This window comes from Citrus clementina, unplaced genomic scaffold (genome assembly GCF_000493195.1).
Source record: "Citrus clementina cultivar Clemenules unplaced genomic scaffold, Citrus_clementina_v1.0 scaffold_3, whole genome shotgun sequence".
Classification (NCBI taxonomy): Eukaryota; Viridiplantae; Streptophyta; class Magnoliopsida; order Sapindales; family Rutaceae; genus Citrus; species Citrus x clementina.
Window position 1 is genome coordinate 5,822,699 of NW_006262339.1, and position 24,442 is coordinate 5,847,140.

The 24,442-nt window shown below is 33.2% G+C and overlaps 4 protein-coding genes across 4 annotated transcripts; 1 reads left to right on the forward strand and 3 right to left on the reverse strand.

Moving 5' to 3' along the window:
- Positions 1-406: 406 nt before the first annotated feature.
- Positions 407-914, reverse strand: LOC18047428 (14 kDa proline-rich protein DC2.15). The gene has a single exon (XM_006440283.2). It carries the CDS (start codon positions 861-863, stop codon positions 471-473), a length of 393 nt encoding a protein of 130 aa, XP_006440346.1. The 5' UTR covers positions 864-914; the 3' UTR covers positions 407-470.
- Positions 915-6,513: 5,599 nt separating this feature from the next.
- LOC18047429 (14 kDa proline-rich protein DC2.15) lies at positions 6,514-7,228 on the forward strand. Its single transcript, XM_006440284.2, has one exon. The coding sequence runs from the start codon at positions 6,592-6,594 to the stop codon at positions 6,988-6,990; it is 399 nt and encodes a 132-aa protein (XP_006440347.1). The 5' UTR covers positions 6,514-6,591; the 3' UTR covers positions 6,991-7,228.
- Positions 7,229-10,037: 2,809 nt separating this feature from the next.
- Positions 10,038-11,063, reverse strand: LOC18047430 (36.4 kDa proline-rich protein). The gene is made up of 2 exons (XM_006440285.2): positions 10,209-11,063; positions 10,038-10,111 (listed from the first exon to the last, which is right to left on the reverse strand). The coding sequence occupies exon 1, from the start codon at positions 10,988-10,990 to the stop codon at positions 10,232-10,234; it is 759 nt and encodes a 252-aa protein (XP_006440348.1). The 5' UTR covers positions 10,991-11,063; the 3' UTR covers positions 10,038-10,111; positions 10,209-10,231.
- A 3,619-nt stretch (positions 11,064-14,682) lies between these two features.
- Positions 14,683-15,428, reverse strand: LOC18047431 (14 kDa proline-rich protein DC2.15). Its single transcript, XM_006440286.2, has one exon. It carries the CDS (start codon positions 15,352-15,354, stop codon positions 14,959-14,961), a length of 396 nt encoding a protein of 131 aa, XP_006440349.1. The 5' UTR covers positions 15,355-15,428; the 3' UTR covers positions 14,683-14,958.
- Between the last annotated feature and the right edge of the window lie 9,014 nt (positions 15,429-24,442).

The window sequence follows — 24,442 nt, forward strand, 5'->3', positions numbered from 1 at the left end:
TTGTCATGTTAATTAAGCGCACGCGGTCTTAGTTTTGGCATCCTTGGAATGAACAATGTTTCGAGACTATAATAGAGTGGGAAAATGGACATTTTAGTTTGATTAATCCCTTTCAACAACGCTGAAAAATGGAATTACTATACCTATTTCGCCATAACTAATTGATCTCATTTCTATGTGGATATTTTATCAGTACGGAAATATCAAGCGTTGTATTATAGCTTGTACTGTTTCCAGAGGCTGTACAGTTTCTGGCTTTCTGCTTTAGCATGCCTTGTTTATTAGTAATGACTTTTAAGTAAACACTAAGTAGTGGAAAATAACTCAACATCCAATTGTAAATTTTAACGAGAAAAGTAATCTGAGAAACAAGGATTGTTGAACACTTACAAGAGAACAACTTGACAAAATACAAACACATCCTGGTGCGCAATATAGCGGCATGCTAACAGGAACTTAAAAAGATACGCCTAGGCACAAATGAAGTCAGAAGGGAGCTTCTTCCCGCAAGTGTTAATAAGCAAGCTCAAAGAAATGGGGATATTAATGTTAATTCCAAGGATGTTAGCTTTAATGGCTGTGCAAAGGCACACGGCAGCTTCAAGATCGAGAAGCCCCTGTAGCACTGAGCAACAAGGAAAATCAGGTGGGTTCCCGACAACTGCACCAACAGTTCCATCAAGCACTTTGGCACATACGCCGAGCTTTAGGGCATCTCTTGGGCATCTTCTTGAAGTTGGATTTGGGTTAGGGTTTGGGATTGGCCTTGGCTGAACACAAGTGTTACAGCCACTAACAAGTGCGAAAAAGATAACATTGATAGAGAAGAAAACAGTAATCCATATAGATCTTTTGGAATCCATCTCACACCGCTATTTCACTAAGTAGAGTGTTTCGAAATGGTGATAAGTTTGGCATTGTGATACATATATATGTGGGTGTGTATAGAGAGAGACCTTAGAGTAAATGTAATGTGTATAGGCAGCAAAATATTGACGATGAGAGATGAGCCATGCATGTGAAGCAAGGCTGGCGTGGAATTTAGCTGGCAATGTTTAGAGATTCAGAATCAAAAATAGGAGGGACTTATATCTGACACTGTACGTATTTTTCAATGCATTTTTTATTTATAATTCTTTGAATCACAAGATTGCCTAAGTGGCACTTAAAGGAGTCCCGTGACTCCCATCCTACTAGCAAAACGGTTTGAGATTTTTGTTTTATTACGATTATGGGTAATTAAACCATGTTTAAGGGCCAACAAATGAGCGGTCAAGTCAAGTGTTCCAGCTAGCTAACCATAATCAATAACTTTTTCTTTTTGTGGAGCATCCACTTTGTCTTTTCCAATAATTTTGTTCCTAATGTGGAAACATGATGGGAAGTCTTTTTGTTCCTTTCCCTTAGTTGCTATAATGGTGGAACTTAGTTATTGCCAAGGAGGCTGGTTTTGCACACAGATTGGAAATCAAACAATGGACGATTAGTAGATCTACTATGCTTCTTACATCTGTGCTTGGAAAGGGTTACCTAAATCATCGAGGGGGGTGTTTGGTTCCCCTCATTGCTCATAATAGTATGGGATCTCTCGAAATTAAAAAAACTTTCGGAAAATTAGTCGTAAATGATAAAAAGGCTTGGCTCCCAGGTCCTCTCCTGTGTCGGAGGTCAGGGTCCAGGCTTCAAGTGTCTAGGCCCACAACAGACTGTGCCTGGACTTAGTCATTAAATAAAAATGTCAGGTTACAGCCTAGAGCCTACAAAAGTTAACACGGGCGCGCGCGCGCGCGCGCACACACACACATATATATATAGGGTCCATCTATCTTACATGCATGTAAGATACACTCCCCTCACATGAACAGTATGTAGGTCCCACACATACACTATTCATGTGAGAGGAGTGTATCTTACATGCATGTAAGATAGAGATTGCCATATATATATGCGCGGTATTAAAAAAATATTTCAAAATAAAAATTTAGATTTAAATATAAAAATTTAAATAGCTTTTTTTAGGTAAAAAAAGGGTTGGATAAATATCTATATGGACCAAATTCGGACCAAGGTCGGTCCGACCCTCTCAACTAAAAATTCTTCTTTTATTTTGTCCGAAAGAAGTAAAGAACTCTTTTATCACTACCATAAAGAAGTGGCAAACGACCACAGGTTCATATCATTGGTTTTTTACTTTTGTTAATCCATTGATCATTATTAATTTATGATGTGGGCCGCATAATAAAGAAAATTCTAACATATAAATCCATAATCATTTGTAGAAAACAATTTATTGAGTATCAGTGTCTATTATATGGTGAGTATCTGAATACATAGTAAAAATTTGTTACTCTTTGTGAATAATACTAAAACTATGGATTAATCAGATAACCCATTGGCAACCAAACCTTGAGTGCATTGGGTTCGAGTTCATCTATTGTTGGGACTCGATTTCCCTTCCAATAAAATTAGGTAGGGGTCTATTTGTCTTCCTTCCATTTTAGGGTAGAATAGATATCCCTTCAATATTGAAGTAAGAGTCTAACTTTGAATTGTGCATGGTAAAATTACTAAGAAGAATCTTGATCGATTTCTTATTGTAAATATAAGCAGAGTTCTAATTATAATATATCAGTTTATATATATATATATAGACAATACTTTCGCTCAACACAAAATGATTACTACAACCCACTAGTTTATTAATTATTTTAAGACTAATTTTGAGCTAGATGTGTATCAAGGAAATATGCTTGCATGAATGATTTGAAATCTTGTCCGTGAGCTCTTCGTGATGAATAATAGAATGCTTAGATTGATATTTGAATGATTGAGAAATTGGATATCAAAAAGCACCATTGGTTTGGAAAAATGAAAATCTGACGAGGTGATTTTGCCATTTTATTTGAATTGAAACTAAATCTTTAAAGGGTAATAACAATATCGATTTGCTGTTGATCATAACAGAAAGAGATTAAAGTGCTATTAAAGGAGGGATATGGCTGATTTTCAAGGGAAAAATCCAGCTTAATGTTATAAGTGATTAAAGGCAAACAAATGCATTTGTTACAGATTTTGTTTCAAGTGTTAAATTCAATAGTTAATACTTAATTTACTCTATCAAAAATACCTGAACAAATTTTATAAATTGCTTCTCAATTTCATTTACAAAACACACAAAATCCAAGAAAATGACAGACCTATTACTGGACTTGTTTATAGCGGTAAAATATGTGAAAAAGAAAAAAAACAAAAGGATATTACATTTGAGTGATTTGACGGAAGCTTTTAAGTTTTAACAGAGTGGGATGATCGGATATTAGAAAAGCTGTAAGGGAAAAGTGGCACATGCTTCAAACGACGGGGGGTTGATTGGCTTATGGACGGGAGTATGGACCATGATACACTCTATGTTGTCCTTCCCTTTTCAGTCACAGTTGATTTCATTCCGTAGGGTCCAATCTGAAGTGATTTTCCTACCTAGCACACACCATGAAAAAGATCTTCCACAATTATTGTAAAATAATACACATAACGAATAATTGTCGATACCGTATCCCTTGAGTTAAAACACTTATTCAACAAGGACATATTAGGTAGTTAAGATTTCATTGGGCTCACATGACATCAACCATATATTTCAGAGACCCCGCCAAAAGCTTGGGTTGAGAATTCGTTCTTAACTGCTTAATTACATCGCCAACATTGGTTGGGTTAAAATGACGATCACTGTGATTATTAAGATTTCATGATATATTTTAACACCAAGGTTAGCCACTGTAAATTCAGGATCATGGTGCATTGGTGCTTGTTTAGGGTGATTGTAAAACCACTGCTAATTTGGAGTGAAAATTCGGATGAGTTTGGTATCTGTTAAGGAAAAATGGAAAAAAGGAAGAAAAAGAAATTCAAGGCTTAGGAGAGCTCAAATAGGAAAAATATAAGCAAGTCGAAAAAATATCTAAAATAAATCATTAATTGAAGATTTTGAGAAAAAAAAATTGATCATTCAGAATAAACAAATAATGAAGTAATGGTTCAAAATATATCTTATTACTTTCTATATTATAAGAATTCCTCTTGTCCTTGATGTTTCTCTATAAACACAATGCGAGTGTGTATCTATGAAGACACTCGAACTCTCTTTTCAGTTTTATATTTTTTGAATTTCTTAAATTCGGATTTGGTTGTCCCTCTTACTAGAAAATGGGCAAATGTCCTTTCTCGATCCTTTTGGCCACTATTTATAGATTAATGGAGGCAGACTTGGCAAGAGATTTTTATTTTAGATCTGAATCTCCATCGTCCAATTCCTATATTTTACTTTCCATCGTTAGATTTATAATCATTTTCTGTTTTGATACTGCTTTTGGCATGTGACTTTGTTTTGCTTTGGTTCGGGGCTGGAATATCTTTGTTTGTTTATGGATGTATGTCGTAATATTTCTGAACACATAGTGCAATGTAAGTGACTATATATTTTGATACTTCTAATAACAATAATTAGATATTTAAAATTTCTACTCAATTTGGGTTTTTTTTACTGTGAATGAATACAAGTTTTATTAATTGTTAATTAATAAATGTGAATATCGCAATAAACAAGATCTTTCTTCTTGACTGCCTAATTTTGGACTATTTTCTTAATTAATTCTTGTATTTTTAAAAATTATCCAAAATATTCATGCAGTTAGTACAACAACAACTGTTGAATCTAACTTTTTAAGGGTAAAGTTAGATTGTAGTTTCATATAATCTGAGAATTTTTATTAAATTTTACTTAATTATTCAAACCAATAAAATATTAAAAAATAGAGAATAATTAAATAAAATTTAACGAAAATAGATACATAACACAAAATTTTATTTTTTAAAATTAAAAGATTAACGGGATAATTAACTCAATTTTTAAAATTAAATTAGCATTTAATCCAGAGTGTTTTTAAGTTGATTATACTTTCTAAAAATTAAAAATTAAAAAATAATTCCTAAATGCCGAGGCTTCATGTTCCAATGCCTCAAGGCAAATCTTTGCGATCGACCTCTTGGAGGATTCCAATCATCCTTGAATTATGCTCACACGCTTTCGAAAGTAAATGAAGTCAATTAAGTTTAAATTAAATCATTCTCTTCAGTTGAAAGTTACACATGTTGACTTAATGAACCGTTCAAACGGACAAGCTACTATTCTATATACAATTAAACAGCTCTACAGTATGTGAATAGAAGAAAAAACAGCATATCACGACAACGCTTTTTTGTAAGAATTGTATTGTTTGAACGCACAATTTCGCGTAAAATTCTTGTGGAGCCCGTGGTAGGTTCTTTGAGTGCCCGTGACACATCGATCCAGAAAGCAACCTCCATAAGGAATTACAAAGGACATGCCAAGATGGAAGTTACTATTAATTCACAATTCAAATACATATGAGAACAAGTCTAATTTTGCTTAAAGAAAGATTCATTGGCTTCTTTGTGTGGCTATGTTTTGTCCTTAACAACAACGGAACTAATATTTTCAATTTTCCTATTATACACCTTCTGTTTCTATAATTCTTGTAGGAAATTAAGAAGTTCCCAAGTAATTAAGGAACATAGAAAAGATTGATGTTAATAAGTGATATCTAGAAAAAAGATTTTGTTTTGATCCTTTTTGTACTCTGGTCTCAGCCATAATAATAATTGGCCTAATTAAGTGAATGGAAGATGGAATAGCCAGAAGATTCTGTTAGTATTCAGTGAGAATGAAATGAAATGATATAATCTCCATCTAGGGGAAAATGACTAAAAGATGATGTCTCAATCTAGGGGAAAATGACTAAAGGATGTTATCTCAATCTAGGGGAAAATGACTGAGTGTTACGCAAGCATTTGTAATCATCTCAGCTGATCGAATGGGTAAAAGACACCACGGCATTCAAGACTTGCGCAAATGGACAGTTTCATCCTTATCGTTTTAGAAATATAGATAATTAGAATCTAGCGTCTTAAAAATAACATTTTGTCAATCCAATTAATCAGTGCCTTTCATCTATTTATATGGTGATAATAAACCTGTTAATGTATTATGATATTCACAAGATTATTAAAATATAATGCTCTAATCTCTATTCAGATTAGTAAAATTTACAAATTGATCAGGAAATCTGAATGTTTATTTTTAGAATCGTGAGAGTTACGTTTAGCCGTCCACTTCTAAAATTGCGCAAGCCTAACTATTTGTTAGAATGTAAGTTTTAGTACAACCAGCAGACTCTTGATTATAAACCAAATACAACAAGCCATTTATAATATGTGCTAGATAGATCCACAGACTGAGGCTAGGGCAGGAACATGGCAATTTGCCGATCCCCACCTCACAAACATCCAAAAATTTGTCTGAAAATCTCTCTCTGCCAGCTAAACTTCAAGAGTACACATGGGTGCCTGTAGGTTATTGTTTGGTTATTTATTATCAATTGTTACATCAATGCAACCGACTGATGCTCCCTGAATCCTATAAAAACCCCGTCCCCCTTAACAAATCCCCACAACAATCTCAAATACTAGTACTACTATATCATAACGGAAAAGCTAGTGGCTAGGATTTAAGAGATGGGTTCAAAAACCTCAGCTTCACTTGCTCTCTTTCTTGCAGTCAACATTCTCTTTTTTGCCCTAGTCACTGCCTGTGGCTCTTGCCCTTCTCCTAAACCAAAACCCAAGCCAAAGCCAACTCCCAGCCCGTCAGGGGCTTCCTGCCCAAGAGATGCCCTTAAACTAGGTGTATGCGCCAACGTGCTTAATGGTTTGCTTAATGTCACTATTGGCACACCCCCGGTACAACCATGCTGCACTCTTATTCAAGGCCTTGCTGATCTTGAGGCAGCTGTTTGCCTTTGCACTGCCATCAAAGCGAACATTTTGGGCATCAACCTTAATATCCCGCTTTCACTCAGCCTTCTTTTGAACGTCTGTTCAAAGAGTGTGCCCCGTGGTTTCCAGTGTGCTTAATGATGATCATATATTTCTGTATCTTCGTCTTTAATTTAATTTACAGGTTCTGGGATTATGAGTTCTGCACGGTAATGTGTGTTACTGGTAATTTCTGTTGTTTAATAATTTTTCATACAGGTGGTTTGATTGCGAGATGACAGTGAATAAGTCTGATTTGTTTACCTTGGTGGTGGTGTTTTCTTTATTATGTATTTTTCATTTAACAGAAGATGAATTACTCGTTTGTCTCGAAGCATATATATGTCCAAACTTTTGCTGCAAAAATTTTATTCTTAATTTTAAGTTTGCAGTGAATCTGTGATTAATTGCATGTCACTTAAGATGTTATTTTTAGTTTAATGAATAGGCGATCTTTGCCCGTTTCTCTTCATTTACTGCATAGTTTCTGAAAACCCTAGTTACAGGTCTTGAAAGGAGCAACCTCCAATCCAAATTAAAAACGGAGGAGTTGAGTAATACAGAAAGGCCAAAAGAGAAAGAAGAAAGAACGTACAATATATTATGTGGTGTCTTGGTTACAGCATTCATATTCCATAGCACAGCTATACTGTCCATGCATGCAGAGAAACAAAAATTTCCATCAAAGATTTCACTTTGATGTTTGGAATTAAAGCATCATTATCTTCAGTATAGAAAGTGTTTGTTGTTGAAAGAAGTAAAAGCACTATTTTCAAAAACCTAAACTATTATCATCATCCAAGTAATTACTTAACTCTTTATTTTGAAAACTTATATATAAGATATATAAAAAAGAAGAAGAAGAAGAAAAAAGTCGCTTTAAGTATCTTATCACGGTTGATGATTACATATGTATGCTTTATGCCATTATCACATCAGTTACCGCTTTGATATTCACTGCCTTGTTGCATGATTGCCTAGATATGGCAGAAGGAATCACAAATGTACACATCAAGGCCTTGTAAAATCAATACATAATACAATATATATCTCTTGGCTTTCTTGGCTTACCAAGAAAAAAAAAATCCTTTTAAAGAAGGTTCTGGATTTAATCCTGGACGAATGTGAAAGACTTTTAATCCTTAAAGCTCAATTTAGATATTTGTTCATGTTCGGTACGAAACGAGGAAATTTTCAACAAAAAAAAACAAAACAAAACAAGAAAAAATGTAAATAGTGGTCGCATATCAACACATGTATGCATAAATTAAATATATCTACTAATTACAAAATAATTTTTAAAATAAATATACATATATCATACATATATTAAATAAGGACATGGCTACGATGCAGAAGCTGCAAGTAACGGCTACGAACTTTCCCATTTCCATCACCTTGGGACCTCTTTCTCTCCCTCTAGCACCCGTGGAAGTTCCCCATTGGCTGCTGTTACTTACAGAAGCCGTAACATAGACTTCTCCATTAAATAAATATAATATTACTTTTAGAATTAAAAGTTGATGGTGGTTATTCAAAAAAGTTGACATTAATTGCGCGAATAGAACTCTAAATGATGGCAATTTGCACTGATCGGATTATCAGAACGTCTCGATCAATGTTGCATTCAGTGTCGTTTAGTGGTTGACATTACTCTGTTAATGGGCCATGGAATTTTTATAAAGCTATGGCAATCGCCAGCCGAATCAAGCCCGTGACTGACAATTATCGGGTAATACGGGAACATGGAAAAAAGAAGAAAAATGAAGCTCTTTTGGTTAACTTTTATCACTGCATGAAAAGGAATAGATTTCATGCCCTTACTGATTGAATTCCACCAACTGATTTCGTGAGGATTCAAGGAATGAATCATGGTGATCATCTAAACGTGTTGAATACTTTCTTGCAGCCAGTAATGATGAGAAAAAGATTTGTCAAATCGTACAGCAACAAACAAAAATATAACGTAAAATATAGGATAATATGTGATGAGTGATAATTTTATCTTAAATAATGCAGCTTGTAATGTATTATTCATTAAATGGATAGTAAAATTAATATTAAGTTTAAGTTTAAGAGAAATTTTAGAATTTTTAATCTAAATTTGGATCAAATACTGATCTTACTGTAAATTTAATAATCTATTGTCACTAGTTTATAAGTATAAATAAGATTTAATTACATATATATTTTTACAAAAAAAATACTAATAATTCTAACAATATATCAGTGCTGAATCCGAAAATTTTCTAAGACAACTCAAGTCCCTTTTGAAAATACTAATTAATGCTGTAAACGTTCAAAATTTTCCTCTCAGATTAAGTCACGAAAAGTGTCATTCCAAGTGTATGAAAAATTTTCACTAAATATGTTTCATGCCAAATTCAATAGTACTACTGTACATTCCAATAATAACTCTATAGTTTTAATGCTAACTATAAGCACACATCTGTCCAAGATTTTTCCTCTTAATGCGTAAAAGGAAATAAAAATTCACTTATGACTTAAACCCGAAGGTAGGCCAGAGTAGGTAATACATATTATAAAAACGAACAAATAAATGTTAGATTTAGATGCTTAGCTGCTTACTGCTAATTAACCCTCTCGTGAACGATCTTTGTCGTTTTCCGCAGGCTCAAATTGATAAAAAAAAATCATTTGTAACAGTCTAACAGATCATTAACCATTTAATATATTTGATTGAGATGGAAACTCCACACAGCAAGACAAAGGGAAAGGTACATGAATATTCTTTTCAAAGTTGTCGTATACATACAACATGTGAGATATGGGGACAAGGAACTATTCGACGCAGTTTCAGCATCTTCAACTGGACCTGCGTGTCCTTGCTAAGACTCAAAACTTCATTCGTACCATTTTTTTTAATAGATCACAGGCAAGCTCCTTCCTAGGCGAATATTTTCTGCTGGTGACAGCAGATAATTCTCACAGCCTTGTGCCGTCTAGAAGCATTAATGGTTTTACAAAAACATAATCTCCATTGTTTTTCTTACGAGTAAAATAATTAGCGAATTAAAATTCTTAGGAAAGCTTCTTTAGGATCACAATGATGTATGATATTTACTTATTAAGACATTGGTGATGTAATTAGGTGAGAAAAAGTAATAAAAATAAAAACAATGAGGGAGAGAAAATAGTTAAGGATAACACTGAAAATAAACTCCGGCATTCTACTCAGTGCCATTACACCACCAGAACCCTAGAAATAAAAACACCAAAAACTAAAGTTACGTAAAGCAATTGCCGAAACCCTAGTTGGAAACTAAAACCGTCTACGCTAACAATTAGGAAATCACCTTATTATTACAATGTAGTACGCTTAAAGAGGAGGACATACAAAACCAGGAGGAGGAGTCTTTCCACAGGTTATCAAGGCCTGGAGAGCAAGAGGAATGAATATGTTCAGGTTAAGAAGCTTGAGCCTTATAGTAGTGCAAAGACAAATGGCTGCTTCGAGCTCTAGCAACCCTTTTAGCACTGGGCAGCAAGCATTTTCAACGGGGTTTCCTAGCCCTATGTGCACCAAACCTCCAAGAACATCCAAACAAAGCCCTAGCTTAAGTGCATTGATTGGACAAGTGGGTTGAGTAGTAGGTGGAGGGTTAAGTCCCGGAACATTGCCGCCTCCTCCGCCACCTCCTCCTCCACCACCTCCACCGCCGCCACCTCCACCGCCGCCACCTCCACCGCCGCCGCCGCCAGGCGGTGTGTAAGGTGGATAAGTAGAAGGTGGTGGAATTGTGACCGGAGGGTTTGTGACAGGAGGTGTAATTACCGGAGGATGTGTAATTGGAGGGACTGTGACTGGTGGTGGGGGAAAAATGATTGGAGGGGCAATAATTGGCGGCCTTTTGGATGGTGGTGATACTTTCGGGGGGTGACCTCCATGATGTGGCGGGTGTTTGGTGCGTGGTGGGTTCGGGTGGGGAATTTTCGGATGAGTCTTCGGAGGGCTTGGACGGTGATATGGTGGATGTGAATGTGGCGGTTGACAAGGAACACAAGCGTATATTGGCGGCAATGACATTAACATGGAAATCAAGAAGATGAAGAACATAGCTGTAACCTTTGAACCCATGGCTTAGCTAATAGGGTTCTTCAAAAATTAAGGTCACTTGCCACTTGTTCTTCCTCTGGTTTTGATAGTGTTAATCATAGCATTTATTTATAGTTGACATTTATGTGTAACCGGCCCGTGACTTGGTAATTTCTTGATTGCATGGAGAAAAAACTTGTAGTAACACAAGTAGTTGCGCGAATACGTTGAAGTACATGGAGAATTCAAATAGTATTATTTTGAAATAAAATTATAAAATTTGGAGTGTTGTTGGTCCATTGCAAATTTCAAGATTGAGTCCGTGACTATGGCTCAGTTGAATCCGTGAAGTTAATTTCAGAGCCTGTACAGTTCACAAATTTCCATGGCTAGCTAGCTTGATCTCTTTGATCGTATTGGAATATTACCATATTTCCTTCATTTTACTTCTTTTAGTCCCTTATTTGCTTTTCTGGGTTCATTTTCTTTAAGATGGGTCCTCGAGAGGGATTTTAGAGCTAACTAATTAAGTTGGTAAAGCATATGGGTTCTTGTACTTGGTCCATGCTCTATTATTTCTGTTGGCTGTTAGTGATCAAATGTAGCCTGAGTCAAGCCAGATGGAGATTAAATTTTGTACACCAGGATATATTTACATTGTTTTTTGAGTTCCTTTCACCAAGTACACATGTGAACTTTGTTTTGTTTCACAATATTTAAATGGAAGCTTCAAACTAAAATCATCAAAATACCTTCTCTGGATGACTAGGCAAGCCAAGATCGCCCATAGAAAGTTACCCTGATTCATCCCATTACAGCATTACTTGCGTTACCTTATTACCAGGACTAAAGCCAAATTTTCATCTCCCAGATCACAATCTTAAGTATAAGCATTGTGTTACCCCAAAATAATAATAATAATAAAATTACGTGAATTGTCGCTTTCATTGTAAGCACCACGCGACTTTTTGATTTGCACTTACAGTGCCACTGCCACCTCCCTAGTCCCTAGTCCCTCCCATATATACAATATATACTCGACGTACGTTAGCTGTTTTGGTGGTTTGGTGAAGACTTGACAACAGGAGCCGGTCGCCCAACACTAGACCTAGTTAATTTAGGAACCATAGTTGCATATCATACGTGATATGATTGTTGTAAACTTGTAAAGCTTTAGTTATCTCAGGAGAGACCCATTCTTTTCTCTATAGCAGCTTAGAATAGATAAGCAGGGGCTTGCCAAAATATGCTGGAGCAAAACTTGTATACACCGATGAGGTGATAGGACCAGCCATTGGCCCATTGGTGCTTTGTCAAATGATGGGAGTAGTTGGTCTTAGTATAGGACTATAAGTGGGTATAATAATTAATAAGATCCATTAAAATTAATATTAAAAAAAAAAATTGAGGGCACGTGATAGAGTATTTATGGCTGCCTGGCACTGGCTGGCCAAAAACAATTTAAGAAAAACTAAGAGATTTAATTGAAATTTTAGTTATTTTAAAGCTTATCTAAACAATTTGGCCCCTTCGCTTTTACATATTTTATGTATCTTCCCCAAGTTTATAATTTCTTCGTTAATGTCACATAGCAATATCCTTGGTTCTTAATGTTATGAGTTGGACTCACTTGACTTAGTTTATAACTAAAAGTCATAGTTTAATTTTTTATCTATTAAATGTATTCAATTCAATGTTGTGAATTTAAAGTAAAAAGATAATATTTAAGTTCTTGTCTATCTACCATTAAATTTGATAAATTCAATTGATGAAATTTGAATCATAATTTAAAATTAAAAATTTAAGTCTAAAGAACCCCAACAGTAAATTATAGCATACTCAAATTTATACGCACTTGTCCGAACCAAAGTCTGGTTTCGTCATTATTATTATTATTTATATTAATCAAGGATCCGCCACTACTTAGAGGGTCAATTTGAATGGTAAGTATCTGAATCTTATTAAACCCTCTGCGAGATAAATCTTTATCCATAGTCTTTGTGAATGCAAAGGGAGGAACTGAAATTTTATTTATACTCATATGTCAGATAAACGGGCCTTATCAGTACAAATGAACATATTATTGAATCCTATTTCGTTTCACGAAGGGAAATTTCTGCTCTTGAACATCAAATTACATAACTTATCTCTCTGCACCACTCAATCAGATGATTATTGGAGCTAAGCTGCATGAATCCAAATGGTCGCTTGAACATTAAAGTGACAGGATCTCACTCTCGCCAAAGAGATGGTAATATTAATTCTACAAGTTAATTACAGAGAATCTCTTCTATACCGTTTTTCGAAACACAATTGTATACCTCAGTTCACCTGTATGTGAAACTCCACCGACATGAAAAACAAATTATTTAAAGAAATCACCTTGAAAAATATATTTTCTCAAAAATAGTGTACAATCAAATCAAAGGAAGGAAAAAAAAAATATTTTTTCTGAATGGCATATTTTTTTCTACCAATTGCTATTTCTCAATTTTATGGGCCAGCATTATTTGATGTTCAAGGGTCCACTTTGTTTCATTGTTTTTCTAATATCACACACAAAGCTGGGTCCTCAAAAAATGTTGATCAGTTCATGCTTTTTCTTGTTTCATGAATATTCTGGTCACCATAAGACATGCTATGCCTTGACAATACAATTCAATTGTTTGAGGTTACATTATGAGGCATCACATTTATTCTTTAATAAAGTCCCGTTAAAATTAAACCATTTATCAACATTCATATTATACTAATCTTACAGGTTTGATGAATCTGTAGGTACGTTTACTGTTAATATTTAGTACCGAATCTTGGTAGTAAGATTAGTTCTAGATCCTCACAGTTCAAAATAAATTTCTAGTTCTCTAAAATTTGTAGTTTCTAGAGATCTATATATACCATTTTCTTTACAGGATGAATGTGAAGATCTCAGTATAATGAAATTAATCACGCACCGTGATTGCCTACTAATTGGACTCAAATTACTTCAAATCTTATTACTCTTAGAACCAACTCCATTATTGCTTTGATAAAATAGAAAGCTCTACTTGCAGCGGTCCATTCTGAAGAAAATAATGCATCATTTCAGGCCCTCCGGATCCCTGGCCAGAGTAACTTTTTCATCAAAGTTTTTATCAACTTGTGTTTTCGTACGTGTTGTAGACAAGGCTACGTCGCGCAGTTGTATTAGCTCTTGACAGCAATGATCACAATCCATTAATAGATTATCGCTACTACTATATATATTGCGGCAAAAGCTAGAATGGGCAATACGCAATAATTTGCTAGAATGGGCAATACGCAATAATTTGATCATCTATATCATCAACTATTACAATATTAATTGAATGAATACAGACCGATGGGGGCGCATGAGACACATATATACTTAAGCATATTCCTCGATTTTTTTATATATGTAGAGAGACGAATTTTGATGCTTATTTATAAAGAAAATTAAAATAATGAAAGAAATTCCACTCTGGCTCAAAAGCCCAATTTATACAACAAAGTGAATGTTGTAGAACAATATATCAAATTGAATGAGCTGAAACTGTACGTTTTACTGTTATATTACTAGTGGCCAATAGTATTGCTGAAACATGAATTCATCTTTCAATTAGTAATCAATACAGACAATAATGTGAAGTTGTACAATTTTATTAATGTACATGCATGTGTTAATACATACTCATGGAATAAGTTAGGAAGATGAGAAGTCTTTAATGAATAAATTAAAATTTAAGCACTCAATATATTAAAGAAATATTGGAATATGCCAATAATTAATACATAATACAAAATTTTTATTTGGATGGCCATTCAAATTTAAATTTCAGACAAGGTAGGATGTTAAAATGAATTTGAGTTTTGTCCTCCCCTCATCTTCTTCGTTTAAAAAAAAGAAAAAAAGTACACATAATACAAACACACATTGAAATGGATCGATTAAACAACGCAAAAAAATGGCTAGAAATAAATTGATGGCAACAAATAGCTGATTAGCTGATTTAAGCGCATTGGAAGCCGGAAGGGACTTTCTTTCCGCAGAAATTGAGCAACAAGCTAAGTGAAACAGGCACATTGAGGTTAATGCCTAAGATATTGGCTTTAATGGCAGTGCAAAGGCAAACAGCGGCTTCAAGATCAACCAAACCTTTAATTAGGCTGCAGCAAGGAGTCTTTGGTGGGGTTCCAACAACAAGGTGCACCAAATCATTCAACACATTAGCACATACACCCAACTTTAGGGTATCCCTAGGGCAAGTGGGCTTGGGGGCAGGTGGGTGCTTGTGGCTCTTAGGTGGTGGTGGTGGGCAGGGTACATAAGTAGAGCTAACCAAAGTGAAGAAGATGAGGTTGAGGGAAAGGAGAAGGGCAGTTGGTGCTAGTAGAACCCTTGCCATATCTAAATTATTTGATGGCCTGTGAAGAAAGGACTGGCGTTTAATTGCGAGTGCGGCAAAACTGTGGAGTGGGCTTAGGGTTTTATAGATTGGAGATTGAGAAGCTTTACATTTTTTATTTTTTTATTTTTTTTGTGAAGAGACCCATGTGGCATGTGGGCACACTGGATTGCCGAACACAAGCTGGCAGGCAACATGCAGGATAAGCTTATATATGAGACTCTGGAGTTTGGAGTTTTGTGTAGTTGGCACTTGTCAATTTTCTAAAGAGTGAAGTTAATTTGCATTTTAGAAATTATCTAAAGCACTTTTATTTTAATAAATTATTTTATTATAAAAATACCTATTATATGAATTATTAATAAGAATTCTCTCTTATAAACCAACATGATATAATTACTCTGAACACTCATATAACATATTCATTATTCAATATATAATTCTCTTACCCTAAATCTTAAAAATTCTATTTCCAATCTCTTAAACAATATTTAGTTTAATAAGAAGCAAATTAATACTTTTAATATACTTTGAACATATTTTTAATTTTTGGATTTTTTAAATGTATATTTTTGCAGTTTTCTTCTTTTTTTTTTCTTTTTGTCTTCTTCTTCTTCCTTTTTTTTGTCTTCTTGTTTAACTTCACTACTTCTTCTTCTTCTTTTTATTTTTTATTTTTTCCTTTTTTGGCAAAAGGGCCAATTTTTTTTCTCTCAATTGTTAGGTTAAAAAATTGGGGGTGTAAAAACCAATATTAAACATATATTTTATTTAATGGACAAAAATAAATAACTAAATTTTATATTAAAGAATTTGTTTAGAACATAATTTGATTACATGTTAAATATACAAAATTGTTATTACTTCATTTTAGATGTTTTGTTTATTGTTTGGCGTAAATTAATTTAAGTAGTTTAAATAAGGTCTTTTTTTATATTTTAAAGAGTGTAAAAAGTAAAATTTAATTTTTTAAATTTAACATATGAGTGAATAGATTAATTGAGCTTTCAAAGTAATTTTATAATTAGGTCTCCGAGATTGGGAAGCTGCGGTTCAGAGGCATAACTATAAAATGGGTCAGCAGCCCATGAATGTAAGCCTAGCCCAAAGTAAAAAAAAGGATCAACATTAGTCATCAACAAACATGGAACTAAGTCGGCTGTCCCGCCGGTTGCTGCTAATGAGCTATTGTTGACATGGCAAATGATGCTGGAAAATTGGAAATGCAAGCTGGAAAATGTAGCTTCTTGTATTTGTTAACTATCAAAGACTGAAGACATAGAAAAGTTGCTCTGTAATCCAGTTCTTTGTAAAATTCAATTATTATTAGGGAGACAGAATCTTAGGAGAATATAGTATGCGTGTTAAAATAAAGATGTCCAATACTAAATAAAAAAATACAATCTCTAATATTTTATTTTATTTTTATATTTTAATTATATTCTCACTTTAACAAAGCGAGGATCTCCTCATTAGATTGTGATGCACTTGGTTTAAAATGAGGAAAAAAATTCCTAATAAAAGCCTTAGCAATCTAGCATTATATATTTGTATATGTAGTAACACTTTTTTTTTCTCCTAAAATCTAAATGGGTTTGAATTTTTCTGAAATCAAAATACAAATGTCTAAATGACATGTTTGTTTTTCTTTTTTTGATATTTGAATAAGTGGCATATCATATATGTTTTTCTCTTTTTAATATTTGAATATAAATGGCATCTTGTTTATTTTTATAAATTAAAAAAAGTATTAAACATGGTTATTTGACTTCATGTCCTTATAAGTGGCGAGGAATAAAGGGATTAAGTTTTATAGTTTTGAAAATATATTTAAAAGAGACATTTTTTAAGATGTAATATTTATTTCTTATTCCAATAAAAGTCATAAAAGTTCACTTTCTTATTCGGATATAAATATCTAAAGATCAAACATTAGTTACAAAAAACAAAGTAGATTTTAAAAGATGCCTGAACTTAATAAAATTTCGGACTTCGAATGTTAACAAACAAGCCGGTAATTCTTTTTATTATACACTCAGGATGCGAACACTTAATTACATCTCATTATTATTATAACAATATTATTATCATCATAATTTTTTTACTTTTATCAATCTAAAACTTCGTCCATTATTTTTATAAACATTTGAAAAAGATCTCCAAAACGATAAATCTAAAATTTAAAATATATTTTATCTAATAAAATTTAAGTCGTACCTTTTATTTTGAAATCGAGTAATGCTAGGTTTCCCAACATATAAGTCTAATTTGAGTCTCAACTAATGTGACATTCATCTATTGAATGGTGGTTAAGTAATTTTATTAGTTATAAAATGCTCCATCTAATAGATGAGTGACACATATCATTGAGACATAAGTTGGGACTCGAATAGTGGGATTTGTTTTAAAATCAGTAACCCATGAGTTGGATTTCTTTTTCTAATGAATTTTTTTATTGGTGTGGATGCAGTTTATGATTTGGAAACCTAATTTGTACTTGTATACTACAAAAGTTGAATGCTTTTAAATCTTCTCTCGAAAGCTTATTTGAAAGTCAAAGCATTGAAACCAAGAAATGTCTCTTTTATGTGTTAAATCTTGCCGGGTGTATTCATAAATTCCTTCCAACAAATAGCGGGTTTTTTCAATAGGGATCTCTAATCATATTAAATTCATGAATGAGCTAAAAGATTAAAAAGAAAAACACAGATTTTAATATATTACAAGATATAATGTACTGAATTAGAGTATGTATCTTTTTGTCTGTTAATTTATCCTTAATATGGTCATATATATTATATACATATATGATATATATATGTATGTATGTAAGTATCCCTCAACTTAAAAAGTTTGACTTAAAACTGAACATTAGTATCTCACCCTCTGTTTCATTTAGTCTAAGGTTTGGGAAAAGTGCGCTCTAAAATATCGACAACAAATTACAATCAGTTTCCAAGAGGGATAGAACCAAGAGCACAGCAACTCTTCCCTTATTCATCTGCGAACTACGTATATATTAACATTCGCAACAGTAAACAATATTATTATGGAGCAACGCCTGAATACGCATTCCAAATTTAATTAAGTCCCAATACAGCATAGAAGGTACAATTCAACATTCACAAGGGGTGAATAAGAATAAATGAAAAGAGCATACTTATTAGAATAATCGTTTTGTAAGACAGGGTTGTTCAAAGGCCACGACTCCCAATTCCTCAACACAAACACTCAACTTAAGGGCATGCTCAGGAGTGAAGAGGTGGCTGATGAATGATGATGAAGGCCTGAAGGGGTAGAAATAATTATAAGGACGGTGAAGAAGAGGAGGTTGACGGTAGGGGTGGGCATATTTTAACCGAACCGATCCAAACCGATCCAAACCGACCTTTTGGATCGGTTTGGATCAGTTTCAATAGTAAAAAAACTGGTTTCGGTTTATTGGATTGCAAACCGACATCACTCGGTTTGGATTTCCTTCCAAACCGATTCAAACCGATCCAATCCAGAAATATTATATAATTACATTATATTCTAAGTTAAGCAATCTAACTAATTATATTTATCATTTTATGCAGATTTTGACAAATCAAAAGTAATTAGGCTATAAATTTTGACGGACAAGATGCACAATATTTTAATTGTCAAATGTTGTTCAAGTTTATTTTAATTTTGTGAGTTTGTTTTGAATGAACAGGTTAAGAACTTGTTTATTAGGATGTATTATGATGTAAACTTGTATGGATGTATCTTTGAATTGTTATGTAGATATCAAAGTAGATATGAATAATATAAAAGAGGTATCAATTTAGATTACGGACACAAAAAAATAACAAATAATTTAGGTAAAATAATATAAAAGAAGTGAAATTTTAGCTAATAAGTTCAAACCGGATCTAAATCGATCCAGTCAGTTTGGATCGGTTCGGTTTGAAAAAATTTTAGGTTGATATCAGTTTGAAAATATTTCAAACCGATTAGTTTGGATCGGTTTGAGAATATGTCCCAAACCGATCCAAACCGAATTTGCCCACCCCTAGTTAACGGAGAGTAAAAGGGCTACCAACTTTGACCACATGCTTCAAACTAATTGACCACATATATACGGTCTAATAAGAAAGATCAGTTTTTTTTTTTTAATTTTTCGAGTAAAAACCAGTTAATAAGCTAAAATGAACAACAGCATCGTGGATATTCAGAATTATAACGATTTCGCCAAAAGAAGAACAAAACTTAGATTCCTGAGCATACTTGTGTATATCATAACGTAAAATAACAAATATGTTTCCACTAGGCAACAGGAAATTAAACACCAAAGAATTGAAGGTGAGGACCGTCCTATTCTTCCCATTATTTTTTTCCTCAAACAGTAACTAATACATAGTAAATCTCCAAGAGCGAAGAATTCAGCCTTCCTTGCACTCCACGAACAAACAATTGCAAATGCTCAGACAATTATTACAAGAATGCGTTGCAAAAACAAACACGTGTACCATGGATGGGACAAAGCAGAGTCACCGATGGATTAGCTTAATTAATTATATATTAAGCGCACTTGAATTCATTAGCACTGGGGACGTCGCAGTGATTCAAGAGCAATGACAAGTTGATAGGAACGTTTAGTTTTATGAGATTCAAGACATTAACATGAAGGGAAGTGCAAAGGCATACAGCAGCGTTGAGTTTGACCAAATTGCCAATGAGACTGCAGCACTCGTTTTGTGGAGCAGGAAGTTTAAGGACAATGGCACCCAATACATCAGCGCATACCTTCAACTTAAGGGCATCCGGAGGACAATTTCCAGGCACTGTCCTTGTGGCTGAGGTAAGGACAACGAATAACAGGAGGTTGAGGGAGAGCAAAATGGCTGCTGATGACTTTGAAGCCATTTCTCAAAGAATTCAATTTATGAATATTAAAGACTCTGTGAATGCGAGTGTGAGTGATGAAAATTGTGAAGTGGTATGGGGGTATTTATAGCTGAAGTCGGATCTTTCTGGCTTTTAAATTCTACTGCATAAAAATGGAGTGCGGATTAAATTGATTAGTTTCTGTACTGGCCATTAGCTGTTAATACGATTTAAACATCAGTTATTTGTGCCAGACAGAATATATATATTTTAATAATCACAGCAAAGTCAAAGTGTGACTGCCTACTCAGATAATTGTATGAACGCGCGCACAAAACGAGTTTATTTAAACATTGAAGGGAAATTGACAAAATTCTCCTCTTACTTTTATAACTCACCAGAGCCCTGTCAAGTTACGATGTTACACAGTTTATGACTGTTATAATATGAATTTACTACTCTTCTTTTGAATATTTCATAAGATACTAATACAAAAATTTTTTAAAAAATAATCTAATATGTGTGCTGCAATCAAAAGCTCTAACTCGATGCCTGTTGGAATCTACCTCGATGTATTAAAGTTAAAGTTCAACTAACTTGAAAATCTACACCAATACAAAATCATGAGAAAATATTCTCCTATATAAGGAGGTACAATAATTGTTCAAAGCTCAAACTATGAGTGGGTTGCAGGAAAAGGAAAAAAGATTGAATTTTAACACTAATTTTGAAGTAAAAATAAAATAAAAAGTAAAATTAACTATTAATAGAATACTTTAGTACAATAATGTTTATGTTTACAATGATAAGGATTTAAAGTTAAAAAGTAGCATTAATGTTTTCATGCATCTTATTAGATCGAAGAAATTCAATAAATAAAAAATTAAGTCACTTTTTCAAGTCAAAATTTTAAGTTGAGTGAACCCTCCTAATTTTAGTATTCGCTGGTGGAAGAACAATACAGCATAAATTCGTTACATAAAAATGGATTGCATATTAACTAAATTTTTAGTGCTGAATTATATTAGTTCTGAAATAAATTTAATCTTTTCAGCTGAAGTAATTGTCATTTGGAAAAAAAAAGATCTAAAAAATCATAAAGATAATATGAAGTAGAATTTAAAGTTTGATTTTTTATACTTATAAAGTGATCGGAATGCGTCCTTTAGCTGAAGTAATTGTCATTTGGAGAATAAGATTTATAAAACCATAGCGATAGTATGAACTGGAATTTAAAATTTGGTTTTTGATACTAATAAAGTCATCGTAATGTGTCCTTTGCGAGCAGCATGGCAATAAAAAACACATTAAAGGCGACTTTTAGACTAAAATTTAATAAAGACAAAATTAACACAGTAATGTTGACACTCTAGAATCCCCGTCATGAACCTTCTGTTCAGAATTTTGTTTTCTTTACGGAGTATTCGCGTTATTCATCTAGAGTGTTATTAATTATCCTGAAAAATTATTCAGAAACAAGGCCTTCATTCATCAAATAAGTATAATGTGGCGTTCTTGTTTTTTTGACGATGAAATTATGAATTAAAGAATAGGAGTTTACTTTTAACCCGTACAAAAACGAAATGTTCCATTATTGCCTTAATTAATTTCCATAGATCATTGCGTTCCCGTCGGTGTAGTTGCCGTAGGAGAATATTTATCTGCATAAATCTGATAAGCACAAAAATTGGGTTAAATCATTTTTTATTTTTTATTTTTAAAAATAGAAGAGTAGGTAAAGTCTAAAATAACTTGTTAAACCCTACATATTTCTAGTATTTAAAACTAAATAAAATTACTTAAAAATTGCTTAATCAGGGTGGCCAAATCAATTTTGATGATCATGAAAAAACATGATAATATATAAACCAAAATAAAATTCGAATTCCATATATCTTTAATTTGACGAAATTAAATTTGCCGACAATCTAAAATAGTTGAGCACTATATATGAGCAATTAGGGAAAATCAAGTCAACGTGCATGTCAAAAACAAAATAAGATGGATCTCAGTCCCCATCTCAGTGTTACTGCAGCAACACGAGATCAAGTTTCTACGATAAACAAAACTTTTCAAAAATTCCGCGAGTCCACAACGCAGCAAGCAAAGATTTTATTTGATTGCCGCGGTGGAGAAAGAGCGGCTTTTTGGGGTTCCCACGTTGGCAGAGATCTTCCTAGGATACGCATTTTGACTTGGCATTAATCATTTCTTCCTTGCATATAATAATACTTTTAAAATCAATTTTATTTTTGTTTTCAAATATAACATAATTTATTAAACTTATAAGTAATTAAGGGTCCTCCGTGATTTTTGACTTGTCACGGTTATAGCATAGTTTACGAATATGCGCCAAGTAAAAATTATATTTATCTCACACAACTGTAAACAAAATCAGTAATTTGAGTCCACCGAAACTCGAATCAAACTACAGAAATAATGGAGTTTGTTTCCGCTAGACCCCTCGTCCTCGAGAAGAACAAGCTACAAGAACTTTAAACATCTTGCTAACAATCTTATGGTCGGATCGGTTGGTGTACACCTTAACTCTAAACTGAAAAATTGGAATCTCTTTGGTAAACGTGAGAGTAATTTTTTTTTTTTTTTGGTTGGGATTTAATGGACTTATTAGTTGTTTACTTTAGGTTTGAGCTTTAAAATTTTGGGCTTTTATAGTATATTTATATTATATTGAAATTAGTTGTATTGTGTGTAATTTTTTTTTTAATCCAGACATTCTCATATTGTTTGTTAACTATATATTTATTGTAAACATTAAATTTTGATTTTTAATAATTTCAATGAGAATTTCTGCATTTTATTAAAGTGCAGAATACTACTACACTATACGACATAACAACTTATTCACAATTTAATAAATTATGGAAACTCTTATCAAATAAGTAGTAATATGTTAAGAGACACATTTTTAAACACAAATTTAGATATAATATTTTAACCATTAGATTAGAACTAATTAAGAGTTGAGATTGAAGCTAGCATGACTTTTTTTAGTTTTGAAAACTAACAAATTAATGTAGTGGGTTCTGGTATGATAATAAATCATTGCTCATTGTTCTCTCTCTTATTTAATATATTCCTTTTTTTGACACTTTTTAATTATTATGCTTATTTTTATTAAATTATTTTCCTTTTTTTGTACTGTCGCAGCTGCGTCAAATTCCTAAATTTCACTGGTACTTGTAGTTTAATTTTTATTTTTATTTTTCAAAGCATGTATCGGAGTAAAATTGTTTCCTAGTATGTTAACTTTTATGTGCAGAGGCTGTTGCGGATGCGAACCTAGCAATTGAGTTGGAGCCTTCAATGTCTAATATAGTACATGATATTACAACAAGGGTCTCGGGAGTTTGTCCAACAAGCAACAAAGCTCAAAAATCTATTTCTATTAAGGGGAGAAATAAGTTAACTGGGAATCAAATTAAACTCTTGCCCTCCAAGATGGAGGTAAGAGTGTTTTACCGCGAGTCTGTGGTCTTGGAGGAGAAAAAATTTGCTCCTTAAGTTCGATAAATTTTTAAAATAATTTTAATATCATTTTGATAATATATATCCTAATATTTCCATCCCATTCCACGTACTAATTTGGTATTGATATATGGCTTGAAGCTAGCAGCAACAAGAACAGAACAAAGAAGAACTACGAACAGAGAAGAAACAAGTTTACACCAACTTGTTCTCTTATTCAAACAACACACAGTAAGTAGAGGCCAATATAAAACAGCTTATTGCGAGCTCCAAACCGCATTTGAAAAGCAGCTGAAGATCGGAAGCGTACAGCACCATTTTATGCCTTAACGGCAACATCAACCAACTGAAAATTCCAGACCTAGCAACCTCCAATTTTGTGGAGTAATTTTCATTAATTTTGCTTTTGTTGAAACTTCAACGGCACAAGAAAATTAATTTATTAAGTGATGGAAACATAAATGACGCTCGTATGTATAAGGAGAGCTACTCAATAAGTCAATGAGCCTTACAGTCGTAATAACCAGTACAGTCCAAGAAATCAACAATGTTATATTTCTTAAATTTAAGAAATTGTTTATTTTTGCTGTTTTGTTATTTTACCGTTCTATTGATTCGGTTGGGAATTATCTCCTGGCCCCGGTCCCGTTGCTTATTACGCATAATTCTCTACATGCACGATTAATTAAAGCTTGCATGTGGAGAATTATAGATAACTAAACAATATCTCACAAAGAACAACACTATA

What these genes read in the sequence shown, in the direction of transcription:
- LOC18047431 (XM_006440286.2), bottom strand. Translation starts at nt 15,354, where the DNA reads ATGGCAAGGGTTCTACTAGCACCAACTGCCCTTCTCCTTTCCCTCAAC.
- LOC18047428 (XM_006440283.2), bottom strand. Translation starts at nt 863, where the DNA reads ATGGATTCCAAAAGATCTATATGGATTACTGTTTTCTTCTCTATCAAT.
- LOC18047430 (XM_006440285.2), bottom strand. Translation starts at nt 10,990, where the DNA reads ATGGGTTCAAAGGTTACAGCTATGTTCTTCATCTTCTTGATTTCCATG.
- LOC18047429 (XM_006440284.2), top strand. Translation starts at nt 6,592, where the DNA reads ATGGGTTCAAAAACCTCAGCTTCACTTGCTCTCTTTCTTGCAGTCAAC.